The sequence below is a fragment of the Rhinopithecus bieti genome, unplaced genomic scaffold (genome assembly GCF_001698545.2).
Source record: "Rhinopithecus bieti isolate Rb0 unplaced genomic scaffold, ASM169854v2 scaffold_761, whole genome shotgun sequence".
In the NCBI taxonomy this organism is placed as follows: Eukaryota; Metazoa; Chordata; class Mammalia; order Primates; family Cercopithecidae; genus Rhinopithecus; species Rhinopithecus bieti.
In genome coordinates this window covers 456,357-473,002 of record NW_016803176.1, presented here as the reverse complement: position 1 = coordinate 473,002, position 16,646 = coordinate 456,357, and the positions used below count along the sequence as shown (strand labels likewise).

The 16,646-nt window shown below is 35.6% G+C and overlaps 1 protein-coding gene across 4 annotated transcripts in view; it reads right to left on the bottom strand.

Annotated features, from left to right (window-relative positions):
• Positions 1-16,646, bottom strand: part of INPP4B (inositol polyphosphate-4-phosphatase type II B) — a 551,727-nt gene that overhangs the window by 91,018 nt on the left and 444,063 nt on the right. For all 4 annotated transcript variants that reach the window (XR_001884600.1, XM_017867638.1, XM_017867644.1 and 1 more), the window contains 4 exons: positions 7,210-7,382; positions 5,914-6,037; positions 4,750-4,867; positions 247-387 (listed from right to left, as the gene is read on the bottom strand). Coding sequence is in view for 3 of the 4 variants with exons in the window: in XM_017867638.1 (XP_017723127.1) it covers positions 247-387; positions 4,750-4,867; positions 5,914-6,037; positions 7,210-7,382 (556 nt within the window). In the remaining variant the exon portion in view is untranslated. The remainder of the gene's footprint in view (positions 1-246; positions 388-4,749; positions 4,868-5,913; positions 6,038-7,209; positions 7,383-16,646) is intronic.

The window sequence follows — 16,646 nt, the reverse complement described above, 5'->3', positions numbered from 1 at the left end:
AATGCTTTATTTAGTACTGGCATCAAGATTTTCCTCAATGTTTTTGCCACATTTAAATTTGACTTGGGCCAGGATTCCTTAAATATGAAAATTTACCTTCTATCTCAAATAATTTGGTACTGATTAAAAGAAAAATGTTATGCATAAATCGATGTTAGTTCTATATGCAGATACGGGGGACTTCTCATCATATGCTTAAGAGGAACAAAGAAAAATCTCAAGTGCCACTCTTACACCAAAGCTTACCTCTCAGCCAGAGTTTGCTGTTCATTGATTCCAACGTTGAAAAGTACTGGATACACATGAAGCAACTGTCCTTCTTTAATCTGTAGAGGTAGCGACTCAAACATTCTGGCTGGAAGCTTGACCTCTACCACGTAATGTTCTCTAAAGAAGGCAGAGGACAAAGTAAAGAAACATTACTTACTTGTTTTGTGTTATTTTAGATTTATTGGAAGAAAGCAATAAAAGGGTTGGGATATAGCACTGATTTAGTTTTCTGTTTGCTATATGCTTATTTTCCTCATTCATTCATCTCCTTATTAAATTACTTGACATAAAAAAGTTTGTAAGAATTCATATACATGTGTGATTTCTCTACCTCACTCTGAATTTCTTAGGAAAGAAATGTTTAGTCCATTTTTGTATACCCAGGGTCATGTGCATTGATAGTCTCATTTTGTTTTCTTATCTTTACAACTCAATGAGTCCTAAGAATAAGAACACTAATCTAATGACTGCTGTTTCAATACAGTGAAGCTAAATAAACCAAATAAGTTATATAATTTTTTGGTATGGCCTGTTTGTTATCACTATTGATGAGCGTTTCTGTTTATGATGGGCTGATGGAAAGGTAATGGTTTTATTGCTTAGAGTGAAACTTTTGGGAATTCTGGTCATTTTGAAGCATTAACATATCACAGGAGCATTTTTCATTGGAAATGTCCATTAAAACTACCCCTTTTAATGTTGAAAATTTAAGTTAGGATTGATACAATATGATTAATAAGAGTAGCTACTTACATATTTTAAAAATTGTCACCTTCCGATACAGTGTGAATTGAATATAGAAATTTAGAAAGTTTTGCCCAGAGGTTGAGAAAATCCATGTGTTTCAAGAACTATACAGAGGGGTGGGATTGTAAGATACACATTGGGGAAATAAGCATAGGGCAAACAGTGAGCCTCTTTGTGAAAATCTTTTTAATTTCTCCTAGTGTAACATTATTGATAAACAGTAGGGACCACTGACTCTGAGACTTTTCTTTTTTCTAGCTATGCAACAGAGACCTGGCAAATATCACGAATTTAGCAAGCATAGATGTTAGCATTACCTTCAGATGAATGAGCGCATTATTTTTCTTTGTTTAATTGCTCTCAATGCCATTTACAATAGCCTGGCTAACAGTCTTTCAGGAATATGAGAAGCATCAATGAGTCAGTTCATGACTTAAACTTGCTCTGAAGGTGAAACATATAATTTCTTTGTGATAATTTACCAGGTGTATTAAGAAATTGATATGAACTAATGTATTTTAAGTATATAATTAATAATTTTAGCAAATGTATAAAATTACACAATCATCACAATCATCCAGGTTTAGTTCATTTCCATCAACTTAAAACAATTCTTTGTGCTTGTTTACAGTCAACTCTACTACCATCAGCAGCCCAGAAAACCATTCATCTATTTTCTATTTCCTATGAATGAATTTTATTTTTCTGCACATATGCTGTGAATTGATTCATACAGTCTGTAATATTTTCTATCTGGCCTTTTTCACCTAGTATAATGTTTTTGAAGTCATCCATGTTGTGGTATGTATCAGAAGCTTGTTTCTTTTTATTAGTGAATAGGATTCTATTGTATCAATATCACATTTTGTTGACACATTTATCAGTTGATGGACACTTGGATTTCTCCATGATTTGGAGTATTATTAATAATGCTGCTATGAACATGCAGGAATGAGCCATGGTGTGGAGGTATGTTTCATTTTCTCTTGGGTGTATGTCTAAGAGTCATATGGTAATTTTATATTTAACTTTTTAAGACTGTCAAACTGTTTTCAAAGTGACGTTTCCACCAGCAATGTACAAGGGTTCCAGGTTTTCCACATCCTCACCAACATTTGCTCTTATCTGATGATTCTAGTGTAAGTGGATTGGTATCTTTGATTTTAAATTTATTCTCCTAGTGATGAATTATGTTGAATATGTTTTCTTGACCTTATAAATCATTCATATATCCTATTTGGTGAAATGATTATTCAAACTTTTTGCCCATATTTAAATTCGGTTTTGGTATCATTGAGTTGTAACATTTATTTACATATTCTGAATATGAGTCCTTTTCAAATATATGATTTGTAAATATTGTCATCTAATCTGTGGCTTGTCTTCTTACTTACTTAATGGTGTTTTTTTGATGCTTAAATGTTTATAATTTTGATGCAGTCCTATTTATCTATTTTCTTCTTTTATGGGTTTTGATTCTTGTGTTATGTCTAAGAACTCATTACCTAAACCCAACTTACAAATATTTCCTTCTGAGTTTTCTTCTAGAAGTTTCACAGTTTTAGCTCTTACATTTAGACTGATAATCTATAGTGAGCTAATTTTTGCATATGTGTAAATTCTTCTCTTTCCATATAGATAAACCAATTGTCTCAGCATCGTTTTTTGAAAAGATTCTCCATTCTCCATTGAATTAACCTTGGCAGCTTTGTTGAAAATCAATTGACTTTAAGGATAATAGTTTATTTCTGGACAGTAAATTTTGTTCAATTAATCTACATGTATATACTTATGCTAATACTACATTGTCTTGATTATTATAGTTTTGTAGTCATTTATGAAGTTTGAAAGTATAACTTTTTCTACTTTGTTCTTCTTTTACAAAAATTGTTCTTCTTTTACAAAATTTCTGGGTCCTTTGCATTTACATATAAATTTTAGGTTAGGCTTGCCAATTTCTGCAAAAAGACTACAGAGATTTAGATAGTGATTGCAGTGAATCTATAGATCAATTATGAAGAATTACTAAACAATATTGAGTCTTCTAATCCATGAACACAGGCTGTCTCTCCATTTATTGGATCCTATTACTTTCTCTCAGCAATATTTTGTGTGTTCTGTGTACAACATGCTAACTTTGTTAAATTTACACCTATTCTTTTTGATGTGATTGTAAGTTAGACTTGTTAATCTAAACCACCACTATTTCTGACATCTTTCAGGACTGTGCTATTTCCTACGCCAGTCCAAGTCAAATCAGCCCACTCTGGTAGTGAAGCTGTTGTGTTAATGGCCTTGCCCTAGGAGAACTGTGTTCATAGGGCCAGGGTTGATGGGAGCAATCCTCAACAAAATGCCTCAGACTCTTACTGATGCTACCCAATGTTCGCTGGTTTCTCGCAAACAAGTGCTTCTGAATTTGTGGTGTGCATCCGATTTATTGTTTGTCCTAAAATGGTTGTTTTGGATTATTATTTCCAGTTGTAATATTGCTTTTGGAGAGAGGGTATGCTAAGCTGCTCAATTCATCATTCTCGGAGTCATGCCCCTACCCGCATGATCACTTTTGAGTTTCAATACTGCTTGAAGAACTTCCTCAGAAAAAGCAAGGGGCACTCTGCCTACGCCAGATGGTCTGGTAAGCTTCCCTTAAACATTGTGATATAAGTATTAGTGTTTCACTTTTGACAGTAAACTTGAGAGAAATATAGAATTGTGCTGTTTTTCGGGTGTGCGTATAAGCAATTTTATTCTCTTTCTCCCAAATGAATGGCAAGTTAAGTATTAATTCTAGGTAAATATTTAGTTTCTGAGGATGTGGGTTTTTTTGTGAGTAAGAAAGTTACCTTTCAGCCAACTATGTGGTTCTGGGTATCCTTCACAAAATTTAAAATAATTATTATATGTTTACTATCAACAAGAAAACAAGTTTACTTTGAACTTTATACTTAGTTTGTTTTGCATCTCTCTCTAGCATGAAACGGACTCTCCCTTTTGTATATTCACATGTTTTGAACATGACCTGAGAATGTTTCAAATTTTAAATATCCTCATGCAGCAATTAAAAATGCTAACACCAGAATAGTTTGGACTTCTGATTGAGACAAGTTACTATAGGACGTACCTCTTCTTTTGGAGGCATGTTCTACACACCATCATTTTTCTTAATTATTTCTGATATTTTGCCCATCATACACTGACCCTCGAAACTATTTATTTATGTAAAACCCTTCTCGGAAATCTCACAGTCTGAGAGTGAGTTGTCAAAAATAATTAAGAGAAATGGTGGTATATTCCCCTGACACAGAAATATATCTTTTCTAAAATGTTACTGCTTTTAACTGAATTTAATTTAAAGTCATCTCAAGAATTATGACTCTATTAACTGAACGATTCCCACAAAAGTAAAAACACCCAGAGCTTTGGATGAGATAGTAATAAGAAGAAAAATGTTCTCATGCAAGCTATTATTTTGAATTTCTTGTATTTTGTGGGAGAGTACTGCCATACTCAACTCACTACAATTTAAAACATTCATGAGACTTCCAGGAGCTTTTCAAGATTGTCCCATATTATATCATCCATGTTTATTTTTTACCAAAAGGAAAAAAAAAAACAAAATAAAATTCCCAAATCAAACCTGAATTCTCCTTGCCTCCTCTGACAGGAGTTAATATGACACGTCTAACAAAGCCTGGTCTTCAGGAAGTGAGCACTGTGAGCACTGCTTACCGTCTTCCTGTTATAACTGGCAGCACATCATTGGATTTGGCTTCAATTATTTTAAATGCGACTTTCTTTAAATCAGAAATGCCAACAGCCATGTCCTCTAGCATCCCAATTTCATCACCTAAGCAAGAGAAAAGGCACTTAGTTACAAACAAACATTTGAGGAAAATGTCACTAGTTACTATGCCTCCCCGCTGGAATTTGTTCTAGCATTTTATTGAATGAGTTTCTGAATGCAGTGAACCTACTCTACTTTTCCTCAGAGGCTGAAGGTTTTCCTTAGTGAAATGAGAACCATTTCAATGGACTCCAGAAGTCAATCTATCCTTTGAGGGAAGGAAAAACGTGGTCGTTTGCTGTGAGGCTGGATAAAGGTTTTAACCCCTTTATGATTTGTGTACATTTCTTTCTACTGGCAGGACTGATAAGCGTTGTCTAGAAATAACAGAGGTAGCTGAATTGATAATCACTGACCCAGGTTCATGCTAGTTTTGCATCTCCATACATTAACAAATGAAGCCTGAGAGGGAGATCATTAAGATTCCAGATCAGCACTCTCTAACAGAAACATAATGTGAGCCACATATATAATTTTAAATTTCCTGGTAGTCATTTTTTAAAAGAGTGAAATTAAAAAGGTAGAATTAATTTTGATAATAGATTTTACTTAATCCAGTATATCCCAAATACCATTTCAGTTGTAAATTAATATAAAAGTATTATCAATATAAAATACCTTTTAAAACTAGTTTTTGAAATCTGGTCTGCATATCTAGTACTTATTGATTTGGACCAGACATATTTCAAGTGTCCAATAGTCACGCAAGGCTACTATGTTGAACAGTGCAGTTCTAGACATTACAGGGTTCAGACTTTAAAATCCAGTCATTGAAACTATGTTGGCACAGAGCCTTTTATATTAAAAAAAAAGCCAGATGGCTGCTCAGGAGTCCACTCTGAAATAATCTATAATTCCATTTTCAAACCTTAATGGGAGGCAAAAGTAAGTTACAAAGTGAATACAAAAAAACTGAAAGTTATATTATTTTTGTAATATTTGGTGCAATAAAGGTTTACTTCTTATTTTATGTTTTCTGAAAAAATTGTGGGTTAAATATCCTTACGAATAGAAATGTGATTTTTAACTCGTACTAAAGCAATACTCACTGTATGTACTTAGTAGTCCTTCATATTGTACTATCAACCCCACTGTGTGAAGCTGCTGTAGGAAGCCTGGGTCATACAGACTTGTCTGTAATTTGATGATAAAACCACAAACCAATCCGGCAAGCTGAAAATAAAATACTGATAAGATTTACTGCAGTTAGCAAACGTATTTGTTTAATTTTGAAATATTTTAATACTTCTGAGGCATCACAGATTCAATTCTCAGGTATGTGTAACAAAACTACAACTATTTGGTAGGCATATTAAAACAAGTTGACAGTCTTTGATCTAGAATTGCTGTGTATAAAAGTCTTGGGGAAGGTAGAAGTCCAAAGGGAAAAAGAACATGGACAGCAGTGAGGTTGATGGGTCTTCAAATCTTATGTCTACCATTTCTAACAGTAAAATCATAAACACTTAAGCACTTCCAAATCTTATTATTTTTTGTACATGTAAAATAGAGATGATAATAATCATTTCACAGGGTCATTAAAATAACACAATGACAAAACACGTATGTATAAGGCAGAGCATCTTTTCCGACACCTGGTTAACTCCATGTGCCACTGTACCATTCATGAAATAGCGTGGGAAAGGGACAGTTTGGTTAAAACATTCCCTTTTCCTAGAATGTTTAGAAAGATAAGTCTTCTTTTTCTCCCCCTCCATATGCCGTGTCTATAAAACTCAGCCATGGGGATGGAGGCAAGTGGGGAGAAGGAACGCACGAGCACAGTCACCATGATGGAGGCAGGCCTTGGCATTATGATACATGTTGGGTGTAGGCAAAGAAGGTGGCCCTGTCAAACTTCCCATTCAAGCCTTACTGCCCTGAAAACTTATTTTAAAAACAAAATAAGAGATCATTGTGAAACCCTGTCCCAAGATTCATGGGGGAACTGTACAAATAAACAACTGCAAACAGATCCCCCTTGCCAAGTCCTAGTGTGTCACCTGCAGTGCAAGGCAACAGTCCCTTCCCTTACACTTATGTAGACCCCTGAGCATAATACAAAGATAACAACCACGTCCTTCATGGATTTCATGCACTGTGAAGCAGAATTTATATGTTAGAGACTTGGCCATCTCTTTTCAGAAATAAATACTTAAGGTCTCATAAACTCTTTGCTTAGGATATTCAGCTGATATTTATCGTGAATAAGAAACATGGGGTACCAAAACTTTAAGGATCTTTCTAAAAATAAAGCTGTCCCAATAAGAATTCTATTCATCATCAAGGATAGAATGTTAACAATCCGGCACTGTTTTGTACTAACAATAACAACAGGCACCTACTGCTTGACTGAAGACGATGTCTCTTCTTAGTGTCAGCATCAGACACTGGGGCAAGCTGTACGCAAGTTCCTGAAGGAGCACAAACGTCAGGGACTGCTTGGCTCGGTTCACCACTTCTCCCATGCAGTCCTTCAGGGTAAGGATGAGGGGATACAACTGTTCATACCAGTCCTCTGAGGGGAGGGGGTGTAAGAACAGTGCAACAGATGAAGGAAGGTCTTGGAATATAATGCAGAACCAACTTCCAACTTATTTTTAATTTTTCAGTAAAGTTAGACATATTCTTAAGGATTCACAAAGATTAGACCTGAAGATCTCTAATTTAAATCTGTCCCCTAAAAATGTCCATAAGCAGCCACCCATCAGACCTCTCCATGTGGATGCATTTAATATATTTGCAGCAGATCTCTCTTCTCTGTTCATCTCTAATCTGTGCACTGCCTGTATCTTAGTGAGTGGTGCCATCAAACCTTTCTCATACCGGAAATAGAAATTTTACTGGCCTTCCTCTTCTGCAGTTTTCACATTAACTTAGTCATTAAATTAGTTCTACTACTGTAACAGTCCATCAATATGCATCTTCTCCTTGTCCATGCCCATTGTCGTTTATTGCTCTCCCTTGGATCACTTCCTGGACTACTCCCTAACCCATCTCCCTTCCTCCAGTCATACTCTACTGAATTCCCTTCTTAACAGTGTTGCTGGAAAGATTTCTAATCAGTTTGTATCTGATTCTATCACTCACTTCTCACTTCTTAAAATATTTTGATTAAAAATCCCCACTAAAGCATGCATAAATAAAGTTCAAACTCATGAAAGATTCTCCATTATCTAAACTTTGCCTATTTGTCTAATCTCATCTTTCAGAACTTTATTTGCTGTCTTGAGTCTCAGGTGAAGTGAACCACATGTATTTCCTTAAACTTACCCCGTTCTCTCATCTCAATGTCTTTGCAAATCCTATCTCCTCTCCTAGAACACTCTTTTTCTACTTATCTTCCCGACAAATGCTTTATCTCTTCTGCAGACTCAATTCAGGATTTCTCTTCTCCAGGAAATCTTCCTTCATTTCCCCCTTACAACACTTCCCTGTTCCCTGAAGATTGGGTTGAGTTGACTTCCTTTTGTGCCTATAGCTTCTTGTCCTTACTGTTCCAGGACTACTCACACACTACTCACCATTTTCCTCCACAAGAAAGAGAACTCACTGAGGGCAAGGAATTCATTTTTTAATCACTGAATTACTAGAACCTAGCACAGTGCCTAGCATATAGTAAATATTCAATAAGTTTTAATTGAATGAGAAAAGTTACAGTAAATATAACAGAGTTTTAAAGATAGAGATAAGTATAAGTCAGTCAAGTTTTCGGTAGTATTTGGGATTCAAATAGCTGTTCTTCAAATGAGGATGCAAAACTGAGACCATTTGTGCTATTTGTATGTCTAGATTTCTAACATGCCTCGATCATATAATTATGACTTTGGTATGATAGAGAAACAATTTATGTTCTGTTTCAGTTAATTTGGAGATCAAAGCCCTGGCAAATGTTAACTATCATAAATTCTTGACTATGTGACATTCCATTAATATATAAATAAATTAATGGATGACAAATACAATTTGATATGAATGAGTACATGCTGTGAAATTAATTATAAAGCAGGAACTGAAATGATATGATCTCCTCATCATAAAAGTGCAAGCATCATTGTGAGTAATGTGAGTAGTAAATAAGTAGTTAAGACCTTGAAAGAGTGACAGAGAACAATAAAAAAAATCATAATCACTATCGTACCATGTCTACTGTCACTTATTTATTTTATGTTGTGGTATAATAGACTAGATAAAATAAACCCAAAGGGTTGAAAAGATAATTAATGGACCCAACATAATTAAAAGATATGCACTTATTAATACTCTATGAAATGTCTATGTGATGCTATAATGTAAAATACATTAGAATGTTAGAAATTATTATTTTAAAAATATTGTAGACATAAGTGCTATTATAAGGATAAAAAACATAGAGAAAGAGGAATGCAACAGAGCCCTATTAATGCATAATCATTTAATATTGGACAAACTTATAGGCAGCCTAGAATAAAATGTGAACAAGGGTTCGATTAAAACAAGCATTGGTTAACGGTTGATTCTTATGTCATTGTCATGTGTAAAAAGGAAAATGGAGGTACACTGGACTTTTTTTCATAATAAAAGATACATCAATAGATGTCAAGAATGAATATCCTATATTCCTATTTTTTTCATATTTGCATTTTTTTATCTCCTATTATCTCTCACTTTCTTATGTAATTGTTGCTCTCAATATGAATGGGTAGACTAATAGACACAGAGAAACACTAGAAAAAACTTCAATAAAATAACCCAGATGTAAATTTTACACAATAGCAGACTGAAAACTGATTTTGTTCTGTGCTTAGCTCTATAGAGATTTGTTTCTACTAAAGAATTCCCGAACATAAAGTACATCTTCTGTGCAGTAGGTGGCGCTGCTTAATCAGGCTGAAGTAGAACTACTTTGCACTTGCTGCGTTCAAGTAACTGATTTTTACTTTTGTATGCAGTTGTATAGTTCCCAAACAGCATGGACTTATTGTTTAAGCATCGTGCATCATATTATTCTGAATCAAGTGGTCAATACTTTATATGATTTTTCTAGTCAGAAAATTAAAAAAAAAAAAAAAAAAACTTAAGTGGCCACATTTTCTTTCTTGCAAGATATTAAGTGACAATTCTAATTAAATATTTGTTTCTGTTAAAAGTATTTAAAAGAGAAAACTTTGCAGATTTTCTCATTAGCATAAGGATAGTTGCTTTATTCAATTCCATCTTCACTTATTTAACCAGTTGATTCTTAATTGTAAAGTATAATCAGATGACCAAAAACACAAAACCAAAACAAGTCTGGTTTCCAGTTCTACAAGAATAGAAGTGGAAACCTGGGAAAATAGGAACACACAACATTCTAAACCTAGGAACACTGTTACATACTTCTGATACTAATGATATTCCAGCATCTCTATTTAGCATAATTATATATACTTTTTATGGCTAAAATTTCAGGAAAATGACAGTATAGGAAAGCATTAATTATGAATGAGAAAATTACAAGTTTGTGAGCAAGGTAAAGTGTCTTTAAAATAGTAGTAAGCCTTCTATGGAGGAACATAAGTGAAAAAGTTAAAATAAATTGTTTTTTTTCTAGAAAAGAAACAATTTAAATTGAGCAGACAATGGAAAATTGTACTGGAAAATTCCAATTGCCAATGACTCCAGGTTTTCTTCTCTGTTAATATGCAGTCAGTGTAAATCTCAGGTTCTGAAATAAACACAGTGACTATGACAGGCCAAAGCAAGGCCAAAGTCAGTTCATAAATGGCCTTTTTGCTCCAATGAACATCCCAAATCATTCTCACAAAGGAACAGTAAATGCTTTAGTTTTTTGCTTTAAAATACGTTTTGGGGGAAATTAAAGAAAAAACCCACGCTTCAACTCTTGACAGTTTTCAGGATTTGTCACTTGCCTATCACCTTTGTATCTCTCCACACTTTACAGTTTATATGGTGTGTATTTGTTCCTCCTGATAAAGATGAAGGTAGTATTCATTCATATATACATGTATGTGTGTGTATATATATACACATATATACACGTGTGTGTGCAGACACACACAATCTTAGTTGAAACTTGAAACTAAACTCAGAAGAGTGGATGTATTTCAGGATTTCGTACTTTTATACACACACACACACACACACATATACACACACACACAGTTTTTTATAAACTTAGTGAAGCTGGGGAGCTAAGGGTGCCCCACAATATAGTTAACTGCCCCGACATCTCTTCCCTGAGCCAACTAGCCTAGCAGGCACTAAGTGTGATTTTATTCCCTGGGCTCTTTTCCATGACAGAGGAAAATACTAAGAGAGTGTTTGAGTGTATCTATAAAAACTTGCTGAGACTCCTTAACCCTGAGACCAACAAGCAGAGTCTTTCCTCGGGAAAACATAAAATGCATGTGGCTTAGCTGAGCTTTTCCTGAGCTTTGTGAAGTGTGTTGGAAACCATCCAAGCAGAGCCTCTGTTTTCCAGCCCCTCTACTTGCTTCTCCGACCTATTCAAGGGAAGCTCACTGAAGGATTCAGAGAACGGCTGCTGGGTGCACCCCCCTCACCTCCTCCACACACCATCTATTTCATGTGCAGGATGTTCACGTCCTCTGAGCTCAATGGCTCTTATGTTACTCAGGAGAAAAATAAAAGACCCAAATATCAACCAGCTGTAGCAGAGCATCATGCTTTATTTCCAATTTCTGAGCCATTCTCTTCTCAGATGCTTGGTCTTCTTTGCTCATTTAAAATAATTAACTTCACAAAAGCTTGTAGCTATTGTTATTTTTGTTATCACAACGTTTCAGACACAGAAAAGAAGAAAAGTGAAAAGATTGCACATCCATTAAACTTTATACAAAGAGATAACAGAAGAAATGAGCCAGCTCTTAGGATTCTCTTCAGGTAACAAGATGATGAACTGTGAAGATAAGCGATTAGAATGGCCATTAAGGGGGGCAATAAAATTCCCAAGGTCATGAAGTGAACACAGACCAAACTTACAGCCAGTAGGGGTTTTAATCTATGCCTGAACCCCAGGTAGCACAGAAATGGTGATGGGTTCATGGTTGGGGGCTGGGGGTGGGATAAATCTAATATTTGTTGACTTTGAAGGGCCCATGCCTTACATCAACCCAAATATGGGTACCTATATGCCTCTCTGAGTGAAGTTCTTGTCTTTCAGGCACAATTTTGCAGTGTGAACATTCATAATGTGAAGAGATCAACTAATAATAAGGCTTCTTCTGCCTCTATCTCAGGGCAGCCTCAAAGGCCCTAAGGACATTCACATAAAGAACAAACATGTATCTTAAAATGCCATCAGTGTAGTGTCCACTGAACTACGTTCCAAGGTAAATGACTGATCTTAGCAACTTCCACATGTATGAGAAATGACTGTACTGCTCAACCCAAGACAAATGGCTAAGACAAGAACAAAGGCAACCTTTCCTCATGTCAAGGGAACCTTGTTTGTTTAAACCCTGCCAGCCTGAGAACACAGAGTCATAAAACTTTCCAGTCTTGCTCTTAGAAAAATAGCAAAGGAAATGCATCAACTGATATCCTGGTTAAACTTCTCATTTCGTAGCACAAAGTTGAAAGTCTTAAGTAAATTCTGCTAAGACAGTTTCCAGGAACCAAATCCTTTAATCAAACAAGCCTTGTATTTGTTGTAGCACAAAAGTTTTAAATTCGGGTTATGTATTGACTGGAGGAGTCACACACCCACATTCACTGTGCTTATTTTGTTGCATTTTGGCCTTAAATAAACTGCAACCTCAGGACTCTGGCCCTCAAACAGGTTGAGTATTTAAGAACAAGCTGCATAAGTCTTAGGTCTTTGAGCAACCCGAAATCATCAATATGTCTACAATAGTGAGCTCCTATCATTTAAATATTGGCCAGCATCTAAGGTTGAGAAGAGAGGTAGTGGATACTGAGTTGACTGAATCCTTATTGGCGAGCATTCAGAGAAGTGAAGAGGTGCAACATTTTTACTAGGTGAATGTAAATGAAGTAAACTAGGTGAATATAGAAGTTTCCTAATAATGTTCAAGACCATGGAATATAGTACATCAGTTTTTTGGAGCATAAGTTTATACAAGTGCAAGTTTGCTATATGCATGGAATGTGTAGTTGCACCAGTTTAAAAACAAAATTCTGCAAACACAATAGGGCCTCATGTCCATAGATTTAACTTATAAATGCCGAGTAAGCAGTCAAGTAACCAAACAATATAAACAGTACATTTCTTAGGCCATTTCATTCAATAATCACATGCCCTATGGCCGAACGTGGTGGCTCATGCCTGTAATCCCAGCACTTTGGGAGGCCTAGGCAGGAGGATCACCTGAGGGTGGGAGTTCGAGACCAGCCTGACCAACGTGGAGAAACCCTGTGTCTACTAAAAATACAAAATTAGATGGGCGTGGTCACTGATGCCTGTAATCCCAGCTACTCAGGAGACTGAGGCAGGAGAATTGCTTGAATCCAGGAGGTGGAGATTGCAGTGAGCCAAGATCGTGCCATTGCACTCCAGCCTGGGCAACAAGAATGAAACTCTGTCTAAAAAAAAAAAAAAAAAAAAATTCACGTGCCCTAAAGTTCCTGGGTGGGAGCTATCATCTCCCTTTTCCTCTATCTCGGTTTCTCTGTGGGTGTGAACAACACCATATTTATGAGAAAGTTAAGTAATTTTTCAATGTAATTATGAATTCTTAATTTCTGCATATGATTCCACAGTAAGCCTTTAAGAGATATCTAAGGGATTGATTTTCCTGAAGTTATCATATAGCACCACAAATCTGTGCCTGAAACAACTCAACATTTTGTTAAAAGGGTCCTAGCAAATATGTTGGTAGAGAATAAGACTGGAGAAGGTGTTTTTTTCTTGGAGAGAACAGAGGCAATGCATCGTAGACTCTAAGAGGGCAGGCTCTGGAGCCAGACCACCAGGGTTAGAATCCAGGCTGTGCACAGGTCACTTCAACTCTCTACTCCTTCATCCATTAATTTTGTAGAATTACTCCTATAGTGTTGTAAGAATTAAATGAGTTAATGCAGTCAATATTTAATTTTTTTTTACCACATATCAAGTAACCCATAAATAAGAGCTTCTATGTTAAAACAATTGAAATCAACAAAGTAATTTCTACATGATACTTTGCACTTGCCCTCCTACCAGCATGGATTCTTCATGCTCTTCCTTCTGTCCTATTTCTGAGGATGAACTGTTGTCCAGCTCAGGCCAGCTCCTCTGTTGGTACACCAGACCTCATCCCCTCTCACCTACTTAAGAGTGTCACTCTAGCGATTCTCTCCCTTCCTCCCACATTATCAATATTTCCTTTTATACTGGATCATTCTTGTCAGAAAACAAACATGTTATTATCTCCCCATCTTGAAAGAAATATCACTGTTTTGACCCTAATTCCCTTTATAGCTCCTATACTTTATTTATCCATTTCCTTTCACAGTGAAGCTTCTCAAAAGAGTTGTCTATACAGGTTCTCTCCACTTCCTTTACTTCCTCTTTCTTTTAACCCACTCTACTTAATTCCTACCCACTCCCGTAAGGCTACTCTTGTCATCAAATACATCATTCCTGCTAAATCCAAAGCCATCTCTCAGTCCTCATTTTATTTGACCTAGTTTCTAACCCCGGCTTTCAGGATAGCATATTCTTTTTGTATTCCTCCTACCTCACTGGCGGTCTCTTGACCAACTGTGTTGCTGGTTCCTTCACTTATTTCTGACATATCAACACTGAAATGTCCTCAAGTATAATCTATAGGTTATTTCCCCTTTCTCTGTATACTCAATCCCTGTTGTTATTATTCAGTCTCATGTCTTTAAGTGCCATCTATATAATAACAATTTCCAAATTAATGTCTTTAGCCTGAATATGTCTCCTGAACTCGATTCTTATATGTAACTGCAAACTTGGTATCTCTGTCAAATTTAACATTTCAAATGTCTTACCCTAAAAATAGGTACAGAATCTCACTACTTTTCATTACCTCCACCTAACATCTTCTTCATCCAAGCTCATCATGTCTCACCTTGACAACTGTATTCATGTTCTAACTGCCTATACCTGGTTTTATCCTCTTCATGTATAGTCTAATCTCAACACAACAACCTAGGTGTTAATATCTAAGTCAAATCAGGTTAATACTCTTGTTCAAAACTCTCTAATTGCTCCCCATTTTTCTCAGAGTAAAAGCCAACATTTACACAAAGCCTCTACATGATCCTTCCCCTAAGTGACCTGTTTAATGTCATCTTCTACTCTCCTACCATCATTTTCCTTATTTGATCTAACTGGCTTCCTTGTTGTTTCCTGAATATGGTGGGCACATTTATGTTTCAAGGCTACTGTAATAGCCATTTTCTATGACCGATATATCCTTTCCCTAGATAGTCACATGGCTCACTGTCTCACCTCCTGTGTCTTTGCTCAAGCATCAGCTTTTAAATGAGACATACATTGCCTACTCCACTAAACTGCAATCTCTGCCCTACAACATTACATCAAAACCCTTTTACTTTGCTCTATATTTTTTTCTACAGCCTCTGTCACCATTACTATACCATACAATGCCCCTATTTCTTGTGTTACTTTTTCTCGTCTCTTTGCTACTAGAGCATAAACTTCAGGAGAGGAAGTGTTTTATCTTTTCTGTTTATTTTTGTAGTCCTCGGGGTCTAAAATAGTGCCTAGCACATAGTGGATAATTAAAATATGTTGAATGGCTGAAAAAAATAATATCACCTTTAAAAACATGGCATCTTTTTTATCACCATAAAACTTTGGAACTGGAAGAGATATTAAAACTTTGTAGATTATTTTACCAAAAAAGGATGTTAGATGCAGAGAATATAAGTGACTTGACAAAGGCCACGAAGCCAAATAAGTTCCAAACTGTGGACTTGCCAAGTATCCTGGCTCTAAGTCCCATGTTACTCTGTTACTTCATAATTCATTGTACAATATTTAAGGAAAACAGCATTAGTTTTCTGGTAAGAACAGATATTTTAAAATGTCATAATGTAAAAATGTTATTGAAATTCTAGGCTTATAATAAAAATGTACTTTATATGGCATATTTTGATTATTTAAGTTTTTAAAAAATTTGTAAGTATACTCTAGTTGGGAGGCCAAGGTGAGCAGATCTCCTGAGGTCAGGAGTTCGAGACTAGCCTGACCAACATGGAGAAATCCTGTCCCTACCAAAAATGCAAAAACTTAGCTGCACATAGTGGCACATGCCTGTAATCCCAGCTACTAGGGAGACTGAGGCGGGAGAATCACTTGAGCCTGGGGGACCGAGGTTGTAGTGAGCCGAGATCGCACTATTGCATTCCAGCCTGGGCAACGAAAGCAAAACACTATCTCAAAAAAAAAACAAAAAAAAACTATTGTTTTAGCTGGAGAACTATTAATTTTTTAAAGCTTCATTCATTGATTTTTTTCCAATGAAATTCTCAACATTCATATGTAGAAATTTATGAAATGCAAAATATTAATATTTAAGCCCTCTAGTGAAAAAGATTTTTGGTACTTGTATGTTTGTATTTTACAAAGTAAAAGACTTGTTATAACTATAAAACCACTGAAATAATTGTCTAATGTTGAGTATAAATTCTGAGAATATTAATATCTTTGTATAAATGTTGAAGAATATTCACTTAATAATATCAAGAAACACTCAAAAGTGTCAACAGCAATGGTAGATCCTCATTCCACAATATTGGGCCTCTATTATTTGCTATGAATTATGTTAGGTTCTGGAGATTC